This window comes from Acipenser ruthenus, chromosome 4, assembly GCF_902713425.1.
Source record: "Acipenser ruthenus chromosome 4, fAciRut3.2 maternal haplotype, whole genome shotgun sequence".
In the NCBI taxonomy this organism is placed as follows: Eukaryota; Metazoa; Chordata; class Actinopteri; order Acipenseriformes; family Acipenseridae; genus Acipenser; species Acipenser ruthenus.
The window spans coordinates 5,196,920-5,212,169 of NC_081192.1; the positions used below are offsets into that span (position 1 = coordinate 5,196,920).

General features: G+C 37.1%; 1 protein-coding gene across 2 annotated transcripts in view; it reads right to left on the bottom strand.

Moving 5' to 3' along the window:
- Positions 1-15,250, bottom strand: part of LOC117399756 (potassium voltage-gated channel subfamily H member 8-like) — a 102,948-nt gene that overhangs the window by 16,811 nt on the left and 70,887 nt on the right. Inside the window, exons 12-13 of one of the 2 annotated variants that reach the window (XM_033999124.3) lie at positions 12,690-12,728; positions 232-548 (exon numbers count right to left, since the gene is read on the bottom strand). In XM_033999124.3, the coding sequence (XP_033855015.2) occupies positions 232-548; positions 12,690-12,728 (356 nt within the window). The remainder of the gene's footprint in view (positions 1-231; positions 549-12,689; positions 12,729-15,250) is intronic. The other variant, XM_059021542.1, reaches the window with a different exon arrangement.

Consider the following 15,250-nt stretch of genomic DNA (forward strand, 5'->3'; position numbering starts at 1 on the left):
GTGGTGTGTTCTTTTTTCTGCTATGTACTGTACAGTACTTTGCGATACTTTTGTATAAAAAGCGGTATATAAATGCAATAAATAAATAAATAAATAAATATACTGCTGTATTCAAACTAAATAAACAAAAATATCAATCACGAAAACTGAGAATTGAGAAACTTACATATATATATATATATATATATTATTTATTTATTTATATTTATATAATAATATAATAATAATAACCTTGGACTGAGATCAGGAGAACCGATGCTGTTCACTGTTGACAGATGTAATTTTAGGTTTTTCCCCTGGTTCCTGGTATTGCTGGATGACTCTGTTTCATGTCTGGCTCTTGTATCTGAATGTGGACTGCAGATCCTGGCAGGAGATGTGTCTTGTACTTTCCTTGAAGAGAAAGTGCTGCTGGTCCTGTGGGGTGCTCTGCAGTCGAGTGAAGCAGGAGAAAGAGGTGTACTTTCACCCTCCTCTTCTTCATCTTCCTCATCTTCTACAATCGAGTGACGCTGCTGGTTTAGGCATCCATATCCTTTACCCTCTGACTAAAAACAAGTTTTTAGAGAAGGAGAGAAAAAAAATAAATAAAATGCAATGGATAGAGAGGTTGCTATACAATGTTTTTGAGACAAAGTTAAATCCTTCACAGGTGCAGAGAATTATGGTGGTTATTTCTTTACTGGAAGGTCCAGGATACAGTTAAAGTCTCCACCAACAATTGTGACTCATTATATTCTTAGATGAGAACAGTTAGAAAACATTAGTATGTTATTCTACTTAGTGACTTAAAACCAAGAACATATTCCATCGGGGAACCTTTATTCAAATTGACCACAATACAGAATGTTTTGTTGAGCAGGTATCGATCCAGTGTTCTACCACAGGTTGGATACTTGTGTACAGGGCCGGCCTCAAGGCAAGGAGAGCAAGGCGGCCACCTAGGACCCCCACCCTTTAGGGGGCCCCGCACTCAGCCGGACAGCCGTGAGATCGAATGTGCTCAGGGGTGCAAATGTGGAGCTATGGTGCTAGATTCTAGCGCTAGGGTACCTTATATAGCACCAGCAACATTACATTCTGGAGCCAGTAGACATGTTTAATTTTTTTGATTGTTTTTTTATTCCTTAGCAACCATAGGTGACGATAGTTTCTCATTGGGTCTGGACTACTCACATGACCCACCCACACTCATCCACATACACAGAAGAGGTTTGTGTCGTGTGGGAAAGTGGTAGCAAACATGTCGCAGCGCACTTTTACACAGTTTCAATTAAATCTTTGTTCAGCAAGTCAGAAAGGTATGTGGGCAATAGTAGACTTAACAGGTAACAATACATTGTAAAATAATGTTTCGTGTTCACAAGCCTCTTCATTTTACCATGCAGGTTAAGCTTTGCAAGTTTATAAACACATTTTGTTGATTAAAAAATAGTCATGCTTAAATAATTCATGAGCTGTTGTTTCGTTAACGTTTCGGCTACTCAGGTCAGCCATTTTAGGTTTCTTAATATAGCAATTTTGGTGTTAAGAGATGATATATACCGTATATAAATATACAGCACGATTGTTTCTAATACCATTCATCATTTTGTTAATTACATGATTGTTTTTTTACCCAGTAAAATACTCAATAATAATAATAATAATAATAATAATAATATTAATGACAATTAAACTACAGCTATCCACATCTAAAATACCCTATTTTTATTAAGTACATGTTTGTTTACAAATTATTTTTCTTAAAATAAAAACATGTAAACAGTCTTGCCATGGATGATGTGGCAGATTTTCCTTTTTACAAAATATTACAAACATGGGTGTGATTAGATATGGGGTACATTTTGTTAAAGAGATTTTTTATTATTATTATTATTATTATTATTTTGTATGTATTTATTTTTGCCTGGTTATTCTTTGTGCTCTGAAGCTGTGAATTATATAAAATGATCTAACAAACAAACAAACTGAAACAAGTATTCATTAACATTTTAATATCATTAATAGTATTTACTGTATCTTAACGTTAGTATATGTCAGAGTTGTAACCAAGTCATTTTTGACAAGTCCCAAGTCACAACGGTCAAATCTCAAGTCAAGTCCCAAGACCAAACAGCCAAGTCTCAAGTCATAACGGTCAAGTCTCAAGTCAAGTCTCAATTCACAACGGTCAAGTCTTAAGTCAAGTGTCAATTCACAACATTCAAGTCCAAGTCAAGTCTCAATTCACAACGGTCAAGTCTCAATTCACAATGGTCAAGTCTCAAGTCAAGTCTCAATTCACAACAGTCAAGTCTCGATTCACAATGGTCAGGTCTCAAGTCAAGTCTCAATTCACAATGACAAATCTCAAGTCAAGACTCAATTCACAACAGTCAAGTCTCAAGTCAAGTGTCAATTCACAACGCTCAAGTCTCAAGTCAAGTCTCAGGTCACAACGGTCAAGTCTCAAGTAAAAATGGTCAAGTCTTAAGTCAAATCTCAAGTCACAACGGTCAAATCTCAAGTCAAGTCTCAATTCACAATGCTCAAGTCTCAATTCACAATGGTCAAATCTCAAGTCAAGTCTCAATTCACAACGGTCAAGTCTCAAGTCATGTCTCAATTCACAACGGTCAAATCTCAAGTCAAGTCTCAATTCACAACAGTCAAGTCTCAAGTAAAAATGGTCAAGTCTTAAGTCAAATCTCAAGTCACAATGGTCAAGTCTCAAGTCAAGTCTCAATTCACAATGGTCAAGTCTCAATTCACAACGGTCAAATCTCATGTCAAGTCTCAATTCACAACGGTCAAGTCTCAAGTCATGTCTCAATTCACAACGGTCAAATCTCAAGTCAAGTCTCAAGTCACAACGGTCAAGTCTCAATTCACAACAGTCAAGTCTCAAGTAAAAATGGTCAAGTCTCAAGTCAAGTCTCAATTCACAATGGTCAAGTCTCAATTCACAACGGTCAAATCTCAAGTCAAGTCTCAATTCACAATGGTCAAGTCTCAATTCACAACGGTCAAGTCTCAAGTCATGTCTCAATTCACAATGGTCAAATCTCAAGTCAAGTCTCAAGTCACAACGGTCAAGTCTCAAGTCAAGTCTCAGGTCACAATGGTCAAGTCTCAAGTCTGATTTAAATGCGCCCCAACAATCATCCCTCTTTTAAAGTCACCGAGGTCTCCTCTTGCAGCCATGCTAGCCATAATTATAGGCAACCGGGCCTGTCCAGCATTTTTAAACATGACCCTAAGCATGCTGGGATGTTATTTGCTTAATTGACACATGGGCCACACCTGTGTGGAAGCCCTTACTTTCAATATACTTGGTGTCCCTCATTTACCCAGGTGTTTCCATTTTTTTGTTCACTACCTGTAAATCTATCAATAATTCCGGAAAATACCGACAGCGCACCGGAGATGCACGAAGTTGGCGTGACGTCACTAGGGGAACACACACAGGAACAGAGGAGAGATATACATGGCTTCAGACTGTGAAAGCCATCATTACGAATTTCTCCAACGTTTTGAGTAGTCTGTATTACAATAAGGACAGCAGGAGCATGATGTGTAATGAAAGACATTGTGGGGAGGAAGAATAAGTGGTTTGAGGCCCAATTCCGAACTGTTTTGAACCTCCAGCAGAGAAAATAACCACGCTGGCATGAGGAACGCGAGCAACATGCCCCCTTGTCTGCAGGTCTGCAATTCTGAATGTTGTTCTTGTATACAGTTAACCACGGCTAGCAGTTCATTTATGGCAATAAAAGAAGTGTATTTCTATATTTGGTTTGTTTTACCATTTATGTCTTGCAAATAGTGTTTGCAAGGTGACTTACAGAGACTAGGGTGTGTGAACTATGCATCAGCTGCAGAGTCACTTACAATTACGTCTCACCCGAAAGACAGAGCACAAGGAGGTTAAGTGACTTGCTTAGGGTCACACAATGAGTCAGTGGCTGAGGTAGGATTTGAACTGGGGGCCTCCTGGTTATTAGCCCTTTTCTTTAACCACTGGACCACACAGCCTGTTTACCATTTTCCATCCACTTAAAAAATAAAGCACTGAATATTATAGGGCCAAGATACACACGGTCACGTATAGCTCTCCAACTTAATTCATGAAATAAACACTTATGCTTTCCCCGATATAGTGAAATTAAATAGGCCTAACCTCCTTGTGAACTACACGTAATTATTATTATTTCTTGGCAGATGCCCTTACCCAGTAATGTGCACATGAACATTACCTTAAAGATACAATTGAAAATCGAAAGCTTACCTAAAAAAGCTGGATGAGTGGATTCATTCTTTTGATTTGTGCATCAGAAATCTTGAGCACGCAATGTGTTTGTACTGGTTTATAGTACTCTGACGTTATTGTTTTTATTAAGTCAGCAATATGAAAGCCGTGCTCATGTTTATTTTCTTTGGGTCATTTTTGGCCACGGAGTTCATTTGATAACGGTATATTGTAGAATAATAATTATGATAATAATAATAATATCTGACGCCCAAAAAAACAAATGCAACACTTGCAGAGAACTGATTATGCGCAGTGGATAGCCTAGTATTGAGCACTAGCGCACTGGGTAAGAAAAAAAATCTATGGTAATCATTTTATATCTGTATGAAGTGTCTTATAGATGCAGCTATTTAAAAATGTATTTTTGATATACAAGTATACGAGTATAAGGCTTTAATTTAATCGTGTTTAAGTATAGTGACGTCACAATGTCAAGATTTGAAATCAGGGCTTTTTGGCGGAAGCTCAGAACAAGCTTTAGATTGTAAATTTCTTACAGTTACAGCGGAAAAGTATACATGATATATATATATATAGTGAACGAGCTGCAACTCACTCGGGTTCGTTGCCCCTTTAAAAACTGACCCAACACAGAAATGGAGGTTTCAAAAGCGCCGAAGCGCACTTTTAATAAAACAAACAAAACACAAAATAAACACCTAGCTCTTTACGAGCAGTAACTAACACACAGGAACACCCTGACTACAAGTGGGACAGCTAGGCTGTTTCCCCACCAAACAATCAACAAAAACCACAGTCTTAATACAGCACCCTTTGTTTTTTCCTCATGGCTGCCAGGAAGCAGAGCACCTCTTTCTGCCTCCTTCTCCTCTACAGCCCTGAGCAGACTGACTGCTCCTCTTAAATACCCTGCACCTGGCTCTAATTTACAATAATAGCCAGGTGCAGGAGATCATTACTAATAAAAAAAATTAACAAACAATAAAACAATTAAATCAAACTAACAAAAAGGTGCCTGCGCACATATGCTACACAGGGAGGATTTTAACCCCCCTCCCTGCTATCTTACAATATATATATATATATATATATATATATATATATATATATATATATATATATATATACACACACTATACACTATATATATACTGTGTATATATATATATATATATATATATATATATATATATATATACAGTATATATATATATATATATATATATATATATATATATATATATATATATATATATATATATATATATATATAATCAGATTGTAATGTGAAATAGGTGACATATGAACTTTAAATAAAAAATAATAGCAGAAATGATTACTTTTATAGATGAGTTTCAAATTTGGCTTGTTTTGAAAGCTTCTAGTAGGTAAATATTGTCTTTGGCGGTTTGGCTATTTTTTGGCTATTTTTAGCATGCATGTTTTTTTTTTTTTTCTATTCCTTTTGATTGTGAGGTCATCATCAGTGCAGGACTTCAATCACCACAATGCCCTGCATACTATACCACGCCCTCCCCCTGCGGCATGACTTTGTTCTGGAGCTCAGCATCCAATAAAATGACAAATCACACAAATGCATTCAGCAAATCCGGCTGAAGAAAATGGTGAACCCGCCTACTTCTTTCCTCAGGACTTGTTAATATGGGGATTCTTACAGATGATTGACACTCATATATATTTGACCGGGGTTCTTGTTTAATTGTAAAATAGGGAGAAATAATATATATATATATATTTTTTTTTCTTAACAAATTAAGAACTGTATTATTATTATTATTATTATTTATTTCTTAGCAGACACCCTTATCCAGGGTGACTTACAATTGTTACAAGACAACACATTATTTTTTTACACATTATTTTTACATACAATTACCCATTTATACAGTTGGGTTTTTACTGGAGCAATCTAGGTAAAGTACCTTGCTCAAGGGTACAGCAGCAATGTTCTCCACCTGGGATTGACCCCACGACCCTCTGGTCAAGAGTCCAGAGTCCACACTGCTGTATCAGTACAAATATGTTATACTTAAATATATAAATACTTATATGTTAACTTTAAGATACAGGTGCTATTGTAGCATGCATTTGATGTTCTGGACCTCGCACTTAATCATCACCGCCTAGGGCCCTGTACAGCCTAAGGCCGACCCTGCTTGTGTGGACCTGTGGTACCTGTGTTTAAGACTACATAATCTATCATTACAGTACACATTGCTGCTAAATTCAAGGACTTTTGTCTTTCACAGAACTATCTTGGGTAACATCCATCCTTAAAAATAGGGCAGACCTTCCAATTGCTTTTGCCAATCTGGATCATTTTGAGAAAAAAAAACAGAGAAATTAATCATCTTGTCAAACAAACAGCTTGATTGGCTTTATGTTTGTCAGTCTAGATGTCTAGCCCCACTGTACTCCCACACAGAGTACACTTTTAATATTCACATTATGGGTCTGGTTTTGATGATGGGGTAAACCTCTAATGCAAGGGCAAAACATGTTTGCCCCTGATTTTGATAAAACAAAATCATGCTGCAAAAGGGAGCAAACTGTCCTTGCCCTGCTATGCGATTCTGGTGACATACTTTGCTTCGCCCTCTTTTGCATGTTAGCTTTGAGTGATTTTGACGACGACACAGACAGGGCTACAGTTATTATTTATTTTACAATATAAGAAATATATAGTGTCACTTACTCCCTTTCTCTTTCAACACTTGCTGTTCCCTTTTCGTAATGGGATTGACAGCGCCTGCATTTCAAATAAACCTCCCATTACCTGGTTAGTTTGAAACACAGTCTCCCCAACCTGTCTGGGCAGTCATCAAAATCGCTCAAAGCTAACATGCAAATGAGGCCACACCCTGAATGTTTTGCCGACCACTGGCATTAACAGCAGACAGAAAAGGATGGGGCATCGCTCTTTCTTCACTGGCCAGCGCTAACAGAATTGCGCCTGTGCAAAAGTAAAGCACTTTGTACTTACGTTTGTGTTTTACCATGTTTCCTCAATACAAACAAAAGCAGCATGTGTTTACATATTGTAAACATACTCCATATATCTACATACATACAGTGCCACTATTAGCAATTAATCAACCTCTATATGCCTCATATTCCTATCCACACAGATGTCTAAGAGCTAGACCACTTTTATCAGCTCCACCCCATTAATAGATTCAATTCATTTCTCAATGACAACCATTACAGCACACGAGATTAATGACAATACACCTCTTGATTTCACTCTGATATCACTCTGTATAAAAGTTTCCTATATTTCTTCCAAATAACTTTATTGAAAGTTATTTTCCCCTCTGCCTTTTCAAATAACTGCAGTACCTGGTACTGTAACTGATCCCAAAATATCCATTGCAATGGTACAGCAGAGATGCAGGACAAAAGGTCTTGAGATTTTACATGATTTTTTTTATTAAAATATTTTGGCATATCTCTCTGAAAAAGCTGCAATCTAAACAGTCCTTCATAGCCATATTTCTTTTTCACAGTAAATCATGTTTTATTCAATGAAATGAGGTCAGCTACTGACGTTTTCTATCAGCCCAGTAAATTTAGAAGTCCTCCACACAAAAATTATTAATAGTGATAAGCTATTTCAGATAAAATCTGGTACAATACATTTTAACATGACACGTTCTCCATTACACACCTTTGAATAATTTATTGAATATCATGCTAATTTATAAGAGAATTGAATGTACAATGTGCAGTGTAGTTTCTATTTCATTCCTTTTCTCTTGTTTTAATCTTTCCACTCTTATCTGTCATGGTAAAAGATGAAAAGGTATATTTTGACCTTCATAAGACTGGAGGACATTGATGAGGAGGTTCAAACCTTTCGTCGTATTCGGCTGTTGAAACTGAGTTAACCCCAACTGCTCCTTACTTCCTGTATCTTGTATTTGACTTTACTCTTATAGGTATCCGTATTAACGTTTTCTTGTAATTGCTGTTATTTGAAATCGTTCTCATCCATTCATTGTACTTACTACATGCTGATACTGGACTTTACTCGTATAAACAATTATTTTTACTATAAGTTAACTGTTCTTAGTCGAACCCGCTCTTACATGTAATTATTTACTCTATTCTCTATTTTTTGTCTTATTTGAATCTGATCTTTTGCAACTGATTGTATTGTACTTTACAAACGCTCTTATGTGTAATGTGACATTCTGAAATGTGATACACTTTACACAGAGATGAAAGTGAGGAGAAGTAAAAAATAAAAAGCTGAAAAGTGGCAGGGATCTGGGATCCGCTGCCATGCTGGATTGTTTGCTCAGGAGCCCAAATTGAATGAAGTTAAGATTCAGATTACACCTGAAATTAGAATGTATACCAAATAATAAGTGAACTTTAACTGCTGGCTTCACAAACCTAGAGATGCCAATACGAACAACACAGCATCTGTCAAGCAAAATTAGGTGAATGTTGTTGTTGGTTTTTATTTATTATTTTTTTTAGACAAGTCAGAACGGTAAAATAGGGTCTGTGAAACTTGATGCAATAAAGTTGAGGTAAAATATATATTTAGTTTCAAGTGAAATCTATTTTTTCTTACCTGTGCACAAGGGCTGAAATAAACGCTGTACAGCATGTCTTTTCTTTTAATGTTCTTGTTCTTTTGGATCTCAAATGCACCTTGTTTACATCAGAAAGTCACTCCCTTTTAATTGTTAAAGGTAAAAAAAGAACTATGTACACTTCCAATTGTTCTTGTTAATTTCTATTTTTGTGGCACCTTCCTTCCCCCCGTTTTTTGAGCTTTAATAATAATAATAATAATAATAATAATAATAATAATAATAATAATAATAATAATAATAATAATAATAAACATTAAACCTAGAAAAGAAGCCACAGAAAATGCTTTCAGTGCGGGCTGTGGCAAGGTAGGGGAATGGAGAGAAAAGTGTGTGTGTGCACGGGTGTGAGTGGTGGTTGGCAGGGTAAAAGGGATCCTTGCCTGGTATGTGGCTGAGGCATAAGTGGGTAATTGCCTATCAATCAAGCCTCAGTCACGTAGCATAAAAGTAGGTCTTTGCTCTTAGTATGAGGAGAAGGTGGAGGAGGAGGAGGAGGAGAAGGAGGAGGAGGAGGAAGAAGAAGAGGAGGAGGAGGAGGAGGAGGAGAAGGAGAAGGAGAAGGAGAAGGAGAAGGAGAAGGAGGAAGAGGAAGAAGAAGAGGAGGAGGAGGAGGAGGAGGAGGAGGAGGAGGAGGAGAAGGAGAAGGAGAAGGAGAAGGAGGGGTTGTCTGTGAGAAGCACGAGAAGAGACCTGTGTGGTCAGAGGGAACATTTAAAGGTACTGAGTGAACCTGTTTGTATAACAAGGAGTTTGTGTGACCGGTAAACGGCTGTTTTAGTTTATTTTGTGAATAATAAAAGTGTGCAGGAAAGCTCTAAAGTTGCAGTTTCTGTGTGTGGGTCGCTAATTGAAGGGTGCAAACCTACCTTGGATAGGGGCTTTGTTACAGGGCACACACATGGTAAAATCTCTTGAACTTGTGTTAATCATCCACTCGTTTGGGCCTATTTGCAATACTAAGCATTTAATATTGTAAATGTTTAATTTAAGCACAAAGATGACATTTTCTGCTTTGGGTAGTACAAAAGGGACGCTGCTAGGTGAGTACTTCCCCTTACGTTGAAACTAATCATCCAGCCGGTGCCTGTATTTTGTTGCTTTTGTTTCTGCAGAAGTGTAGCACGGACATCGGGAGCTGCAGCCAAGGATCCAGCTCACAATTACGATTCACTGTTTCACTACATAGCACAGCAACTGTCACAGGTACTCGGATCATTTCCCCATCACAGCGCACAGTTTCGTGCACGGAGGATTGTGGTTACTGGAGTGTTTTGTTTTTGTTTGGGACTGTAAACCTGCTGTGTTTTTGGATTCCACTATACCATTGCTGGTATAGGGGTGACTTGTTTTCTTTTGTAAATAAATCAATCGTTTATATAAACACAGACTGTTTTGGGAGTATTATAGTGTATTCTGTGTATTATTTGATATTCGCCATTCACCACCTTGTCACAATACCTCTGCATAAACAGTGGCTGTCAAGCAAAAAGCACTCTGACTAACTCATTAACACAGTCATTCTGTGCTCTCTATTAAAGCGTGTGTAAAAGCCGCAGAAATGGATTGCTGGTCCCTCAGTTCACTTTCTCGTGTTAGTTTAATATGCTGCTTACTTTCAGTATGTTTTTATTCTGTCAGCGTGAACATGTACCTCAATGCAGCAGTATGTGCAGTGCTATGTGTCCTCTGCCTCATCTGAGCCACTTCTGCTATTTGACTTTTTGTATACTTCTAAACACTTGTTTTCTTTTGAATATTCATGAACTAATTTACGTTTTCTCTCCATTCCTCATCCACTAAAAATATTGTATTTTCATGTAAGTATTTCAATTTAGTTTTTGATCAAGCTTGTGAACAGAGAACCAGTGTGCGATGTTTGAACGTCATTTGATCCTCTGACGTATAAAAGTACCTGCTGTATCCTAGGATGCAATGTAGGGCTGCTTATGTGGTAGAAAGAGATTTTGACCAGAAGAAAGAATAATAAAAATAATTAAATTTCAGTTTGGACGGTAGACAAAAAATAAACTGTGTCACTGCTCGATAGTGTGGAAAATCCTATGACTAGTCCCCATTAAACCAAAGTTAATCGAAGCCATCATTGTTGACATGTGTGGATTACGCGAGTTGTAATTTTTCTTTGCATTTCCACTGATTGGAAACACCTTTCAGTGTGTACCAGACAAACTACTATTCGCAGAAGACACTGTGTGCCCGTATGGTCGTCAGGGTTGCCAGATTTTTTTTTTTTTGGGGGGGGGGAGATCAAGGCCATGGGGGGAAATGTTGCATGGGGGGAAATATTTTTTAAATAGGGGGCTTCAGCTAAAAATGTAGGATTTTATGTCTTCTGTAGTGAGCTCCTTTCCATGGTGTTCTCATGATCTTTTAAAAATATGAACCCTGCCTTCTGACAGTGATGGCCTAATGCAATAGCCAATAGTGCATGCCTTTTACGATAAGTCCCGCCTCGACTCCTCCACCATCCACACATGCACACTCCACTGCATTGAATATCATGCCCGTCCCACAAAAACTGCCATTGAGCTGGTGAAGGAAAAGTGTAAGGCTATGCTGGTGAAGATGGCCCACAAACAGAGGATCCGATTGCCAGCCAAAATGTGTACATTAGAAAAACCATTTACAAGTCTAGCGCAGGAGTTCCAATCTATATGTGGAGACATAATACAAAGTGAAAGAGAGTTGTGCAATTTAACTAACAAAACCTGGAGACAAGCAATGGATGAATCCTTCTGGTTTGAGGTGTATGAGGACAGAGATGCTGCAGGAGACGGAAGATTCTCTCATGTGTCTTTACTTGCATTGGCTATGCTGACACTACCCATATCTAATGCAACAGTAGAAAGAACATTCAGCACTAGTGTCAGTAACATGAAGACAAAGCTGAGAAATCGCTTTTGTTAAAACACTAGGAAGCCTCTTGGATATTAAATATGGTTTGAAGTGGAGGGGACAAGATTGCAGGAGCTTTCAGCCAACCACACATATACTCCAGAAATTCACAAGCCACATTTACAGCGTTTCTAGCAGCGAGGACTGCCTAGAAGACTTTCATAGTGATGCCTAATATTTTAGTTAATTATTTTTGAATTCTAGGACGGTAAATACTATCTATACAGCTCCCCCTTTCCAATACGGGTATTGTGTAAAATGGGGGGGGGGCGGGGGGGATTGGTTCACGAATAGGGGCTTGTTGCATTGTGAGATATTTTCAAAGTAAAGTCAGATACATTTTCAAAGTTTCATATTATGATACCACTTCCTTTCTCTGGGAACAAATCTAGTTGTTGGTTTTGTTTTTAATATTTAAATACTGTATTTAAATATTAATCTTGCATTGTAACCCTGTACAGTACTGCCCTGTAACACCTGCAAGTCACCTGCCAAATAAATATTATTATTATTATTATTATTATTATTATTATTATTATTATTATTATTATATGAAACGTATTATCAGTCAGAATACAATAATAAGGTTCTTCTGCTGCTGGGGTCCTAATGGGCATAATTAAGACATAATAAAAAATAACTTGAGCTTAATCATTTATGGGAATCACAAAGGACCACAATCACTGCTTTAATGGTGCTGTCATTCATTGTGATAAAAAAATACCAATGAAAAACACACTCATGCAACCGTAACCACAATGTAAAACAACTGCAATACAAATCACAAACACACACAAATATACCCATATTGTACATATTAAAATGGCGACACAGGTTACTTTCTAGAACATCTGGCTTACTGATATGTCCACACATCAAAGTTAAAAACATACCTGAGATAGTGACGTTTTTTTTGACAATCTTGATATTCCCTGAAAAAGAAAACACTAAATTACAAACCATGGCTAGATAAAGTCTAAATATGCCTTTGAAGCATGTCTGTGAATGTTACGGCTGTCATACTGATGAACAGTATCTGGTGCCAATAATTCCTCTGTATTTCATTCCATTTATTAGACACAGCTGGTCCTACATAGAAGAAGGGTTCACAGTGTGTTTGCTGTTCCGTAAGAAAGTGGGTGATTTATTTTGGTATTTAGTGGACTCCTCAAAAACATAGAAAACAAACAACCCTGTTTGTACTGTACAAAGCAGAACAAATGGCTAATTTCCAGTCTTTGCTTCAGTCCCCTATGCTTATGCTTGCTCTTATTGTATTACTTGTATTGTAACACTTGAAATGTATTTGCTTATGATTGTAAGTCGCCCTGGATAAGGGCGTCTGCTAAGAAATAAATAATAATAATAATAATAATAATAATGCTTGGAAAAAGGAATTAAGGGCTTGTACAGTATCTATGGTATAGAACACCACAGACAACATTGCTGTCTAGAATGGAGGAATGAGTATAAACATATACAAAATGTTTAGTAATTGCCGTACTATAGTATATTGCAGTTATTTTAGAGTATGTATTCGATTAAGCAGAACAATCCCTTTTTGTTCAACAGTTCAGCCGTGTACCAGATATGAAGCGAATATCTCAAATGTACAATATTGTCACAAGGGTTAATTTTCCATGTACACTACCCACTTGACCTTGGAAATCATGTAATAAAAAATGTTAATTTTCCATGTACGCTACACACTTGACCTTGGAAATCATATAATAAATAGTCACATGACCACAATATGGCAGCCAAATTAGGTCACAGGTCAAAGTGAAATATTTTGCCCAAAGAGTTTCCATAACATTGAAAATATGCAGTTGCATCTCAAATGGTTTATGAGAAGCAGTGGAAGCAACAGATTTACAAAAAAAATAAACTGGAGCATTAGTCCAGATTTACATAGAAACTTTCAATGGTGCCACATGATCTTTTAAGTGCATGCAAAGTCAAATGCCAGGCTATCTGACAAGTCTGTTAAAACATTGTTCTAATAATTATTCATTAAATTCAATAGCTGTCCTTCGCTCCTACATCCCGTCTGCCTATTGGAAAGTGTTCCTTTGCTAATTTTGCTCCATCAAGTAAGGGCAAGCGCTACTTGTAAAGAAAACAAGGCCTAATATTTTCTTAATATTTATTGAAACATGAGAGTGAAAATTACTAGACACAACTAACAATTTCAAATCACAGTAATCTGGTTTTATTACCAACATACAGGTAAAATTATACAGAGAAATTCACTCCTTCTAGAGTTTCTGAATTAACCCTGATGCAGAGTAACAAATAAAGTCAAATACTTAGCTATTAGCTGTTTTATTTTATGTTATTCTTTGTAATAACTCACTATGCACACAACCATGCTGCTTCTTAATATAACTCTTTAATAACTGAACTCACGTTAGCTTACACACAGCTTGGGAGGAGTCACGCCTTAGCGTTCTTAAAGCTACAGTAGTCTACCAAGCTACTGATATCATTACATTAGCTCTGGGCAGTTAGCACGTGTCAGCCTCTCTGCTGTTTTTCCAACTGTGCTGATTTTAACATTGTAACATTACATAAAGACTCCAACCTCCACCCACAGCCCATCAGCAACTTCTCACCTAACAAAGAACATATGCCACCTGCCCAACAGCTCTCGGATCAGGGGAAGAGATGGAGAAATAGGCAGAGAGAGAGAGAGAGAGAGAGAAAGAGAGAGAAAGAGAGAGAGAGAGAGAGAGAGAGAGAAAGAGAGAGAGAGAGAGAGCGAGAGAGAGAGCGAGAACCCCAGACAAACACACACAAGCATAGAAATAAGACCCCTAATGCATAGCACTTTTACCCATTCCTAGCAACCTTTACATGTATTGAACTAATTCAGTTATCAGCAAGAAACAGTTAGTCAATTAAATGATTATTAAAAATACATTACAAATACTAAAATTGTCAAAAATACCAGATCTTACATACTCTCCTTGTTTTTAATGATCTGTTATTGCAACACTTTAAAAATATCCTGTCAGTGTTTTTAACTTTATTCAGCATGATTTTAGCACATGTTTATTGCACACATGAACAAATGCGAATTGTAACCTGCCTGTAGTCCTCTGGGACACCCTTGCAAACAAGAGGTTCCATCTGGGGTCTATCCTGGACTGAAATACCTACAGTACCATTCCACTGAACTCTCGAGAAACCCTGGTTGTTTACAGTATAATAAACATGTATGTTTCTATGTCCATTAAAGCTTTCAAATTTTTTTAAAAAAATCCTAGTTTCATGTTTGTAAATCAAACAAGCATGTACCCTGATAAAACCTTCATCCATCAGATGAAAGTACGTTCTTGTAATAAATGTCCATAGCATCCTCAAGAACATACATAATAATCTCCAGTATCATTAATTCACGGGGCGTTTTTTGAGGCTGTAAGGATAGAATAGAGGAAGCAGAAACAAGCTT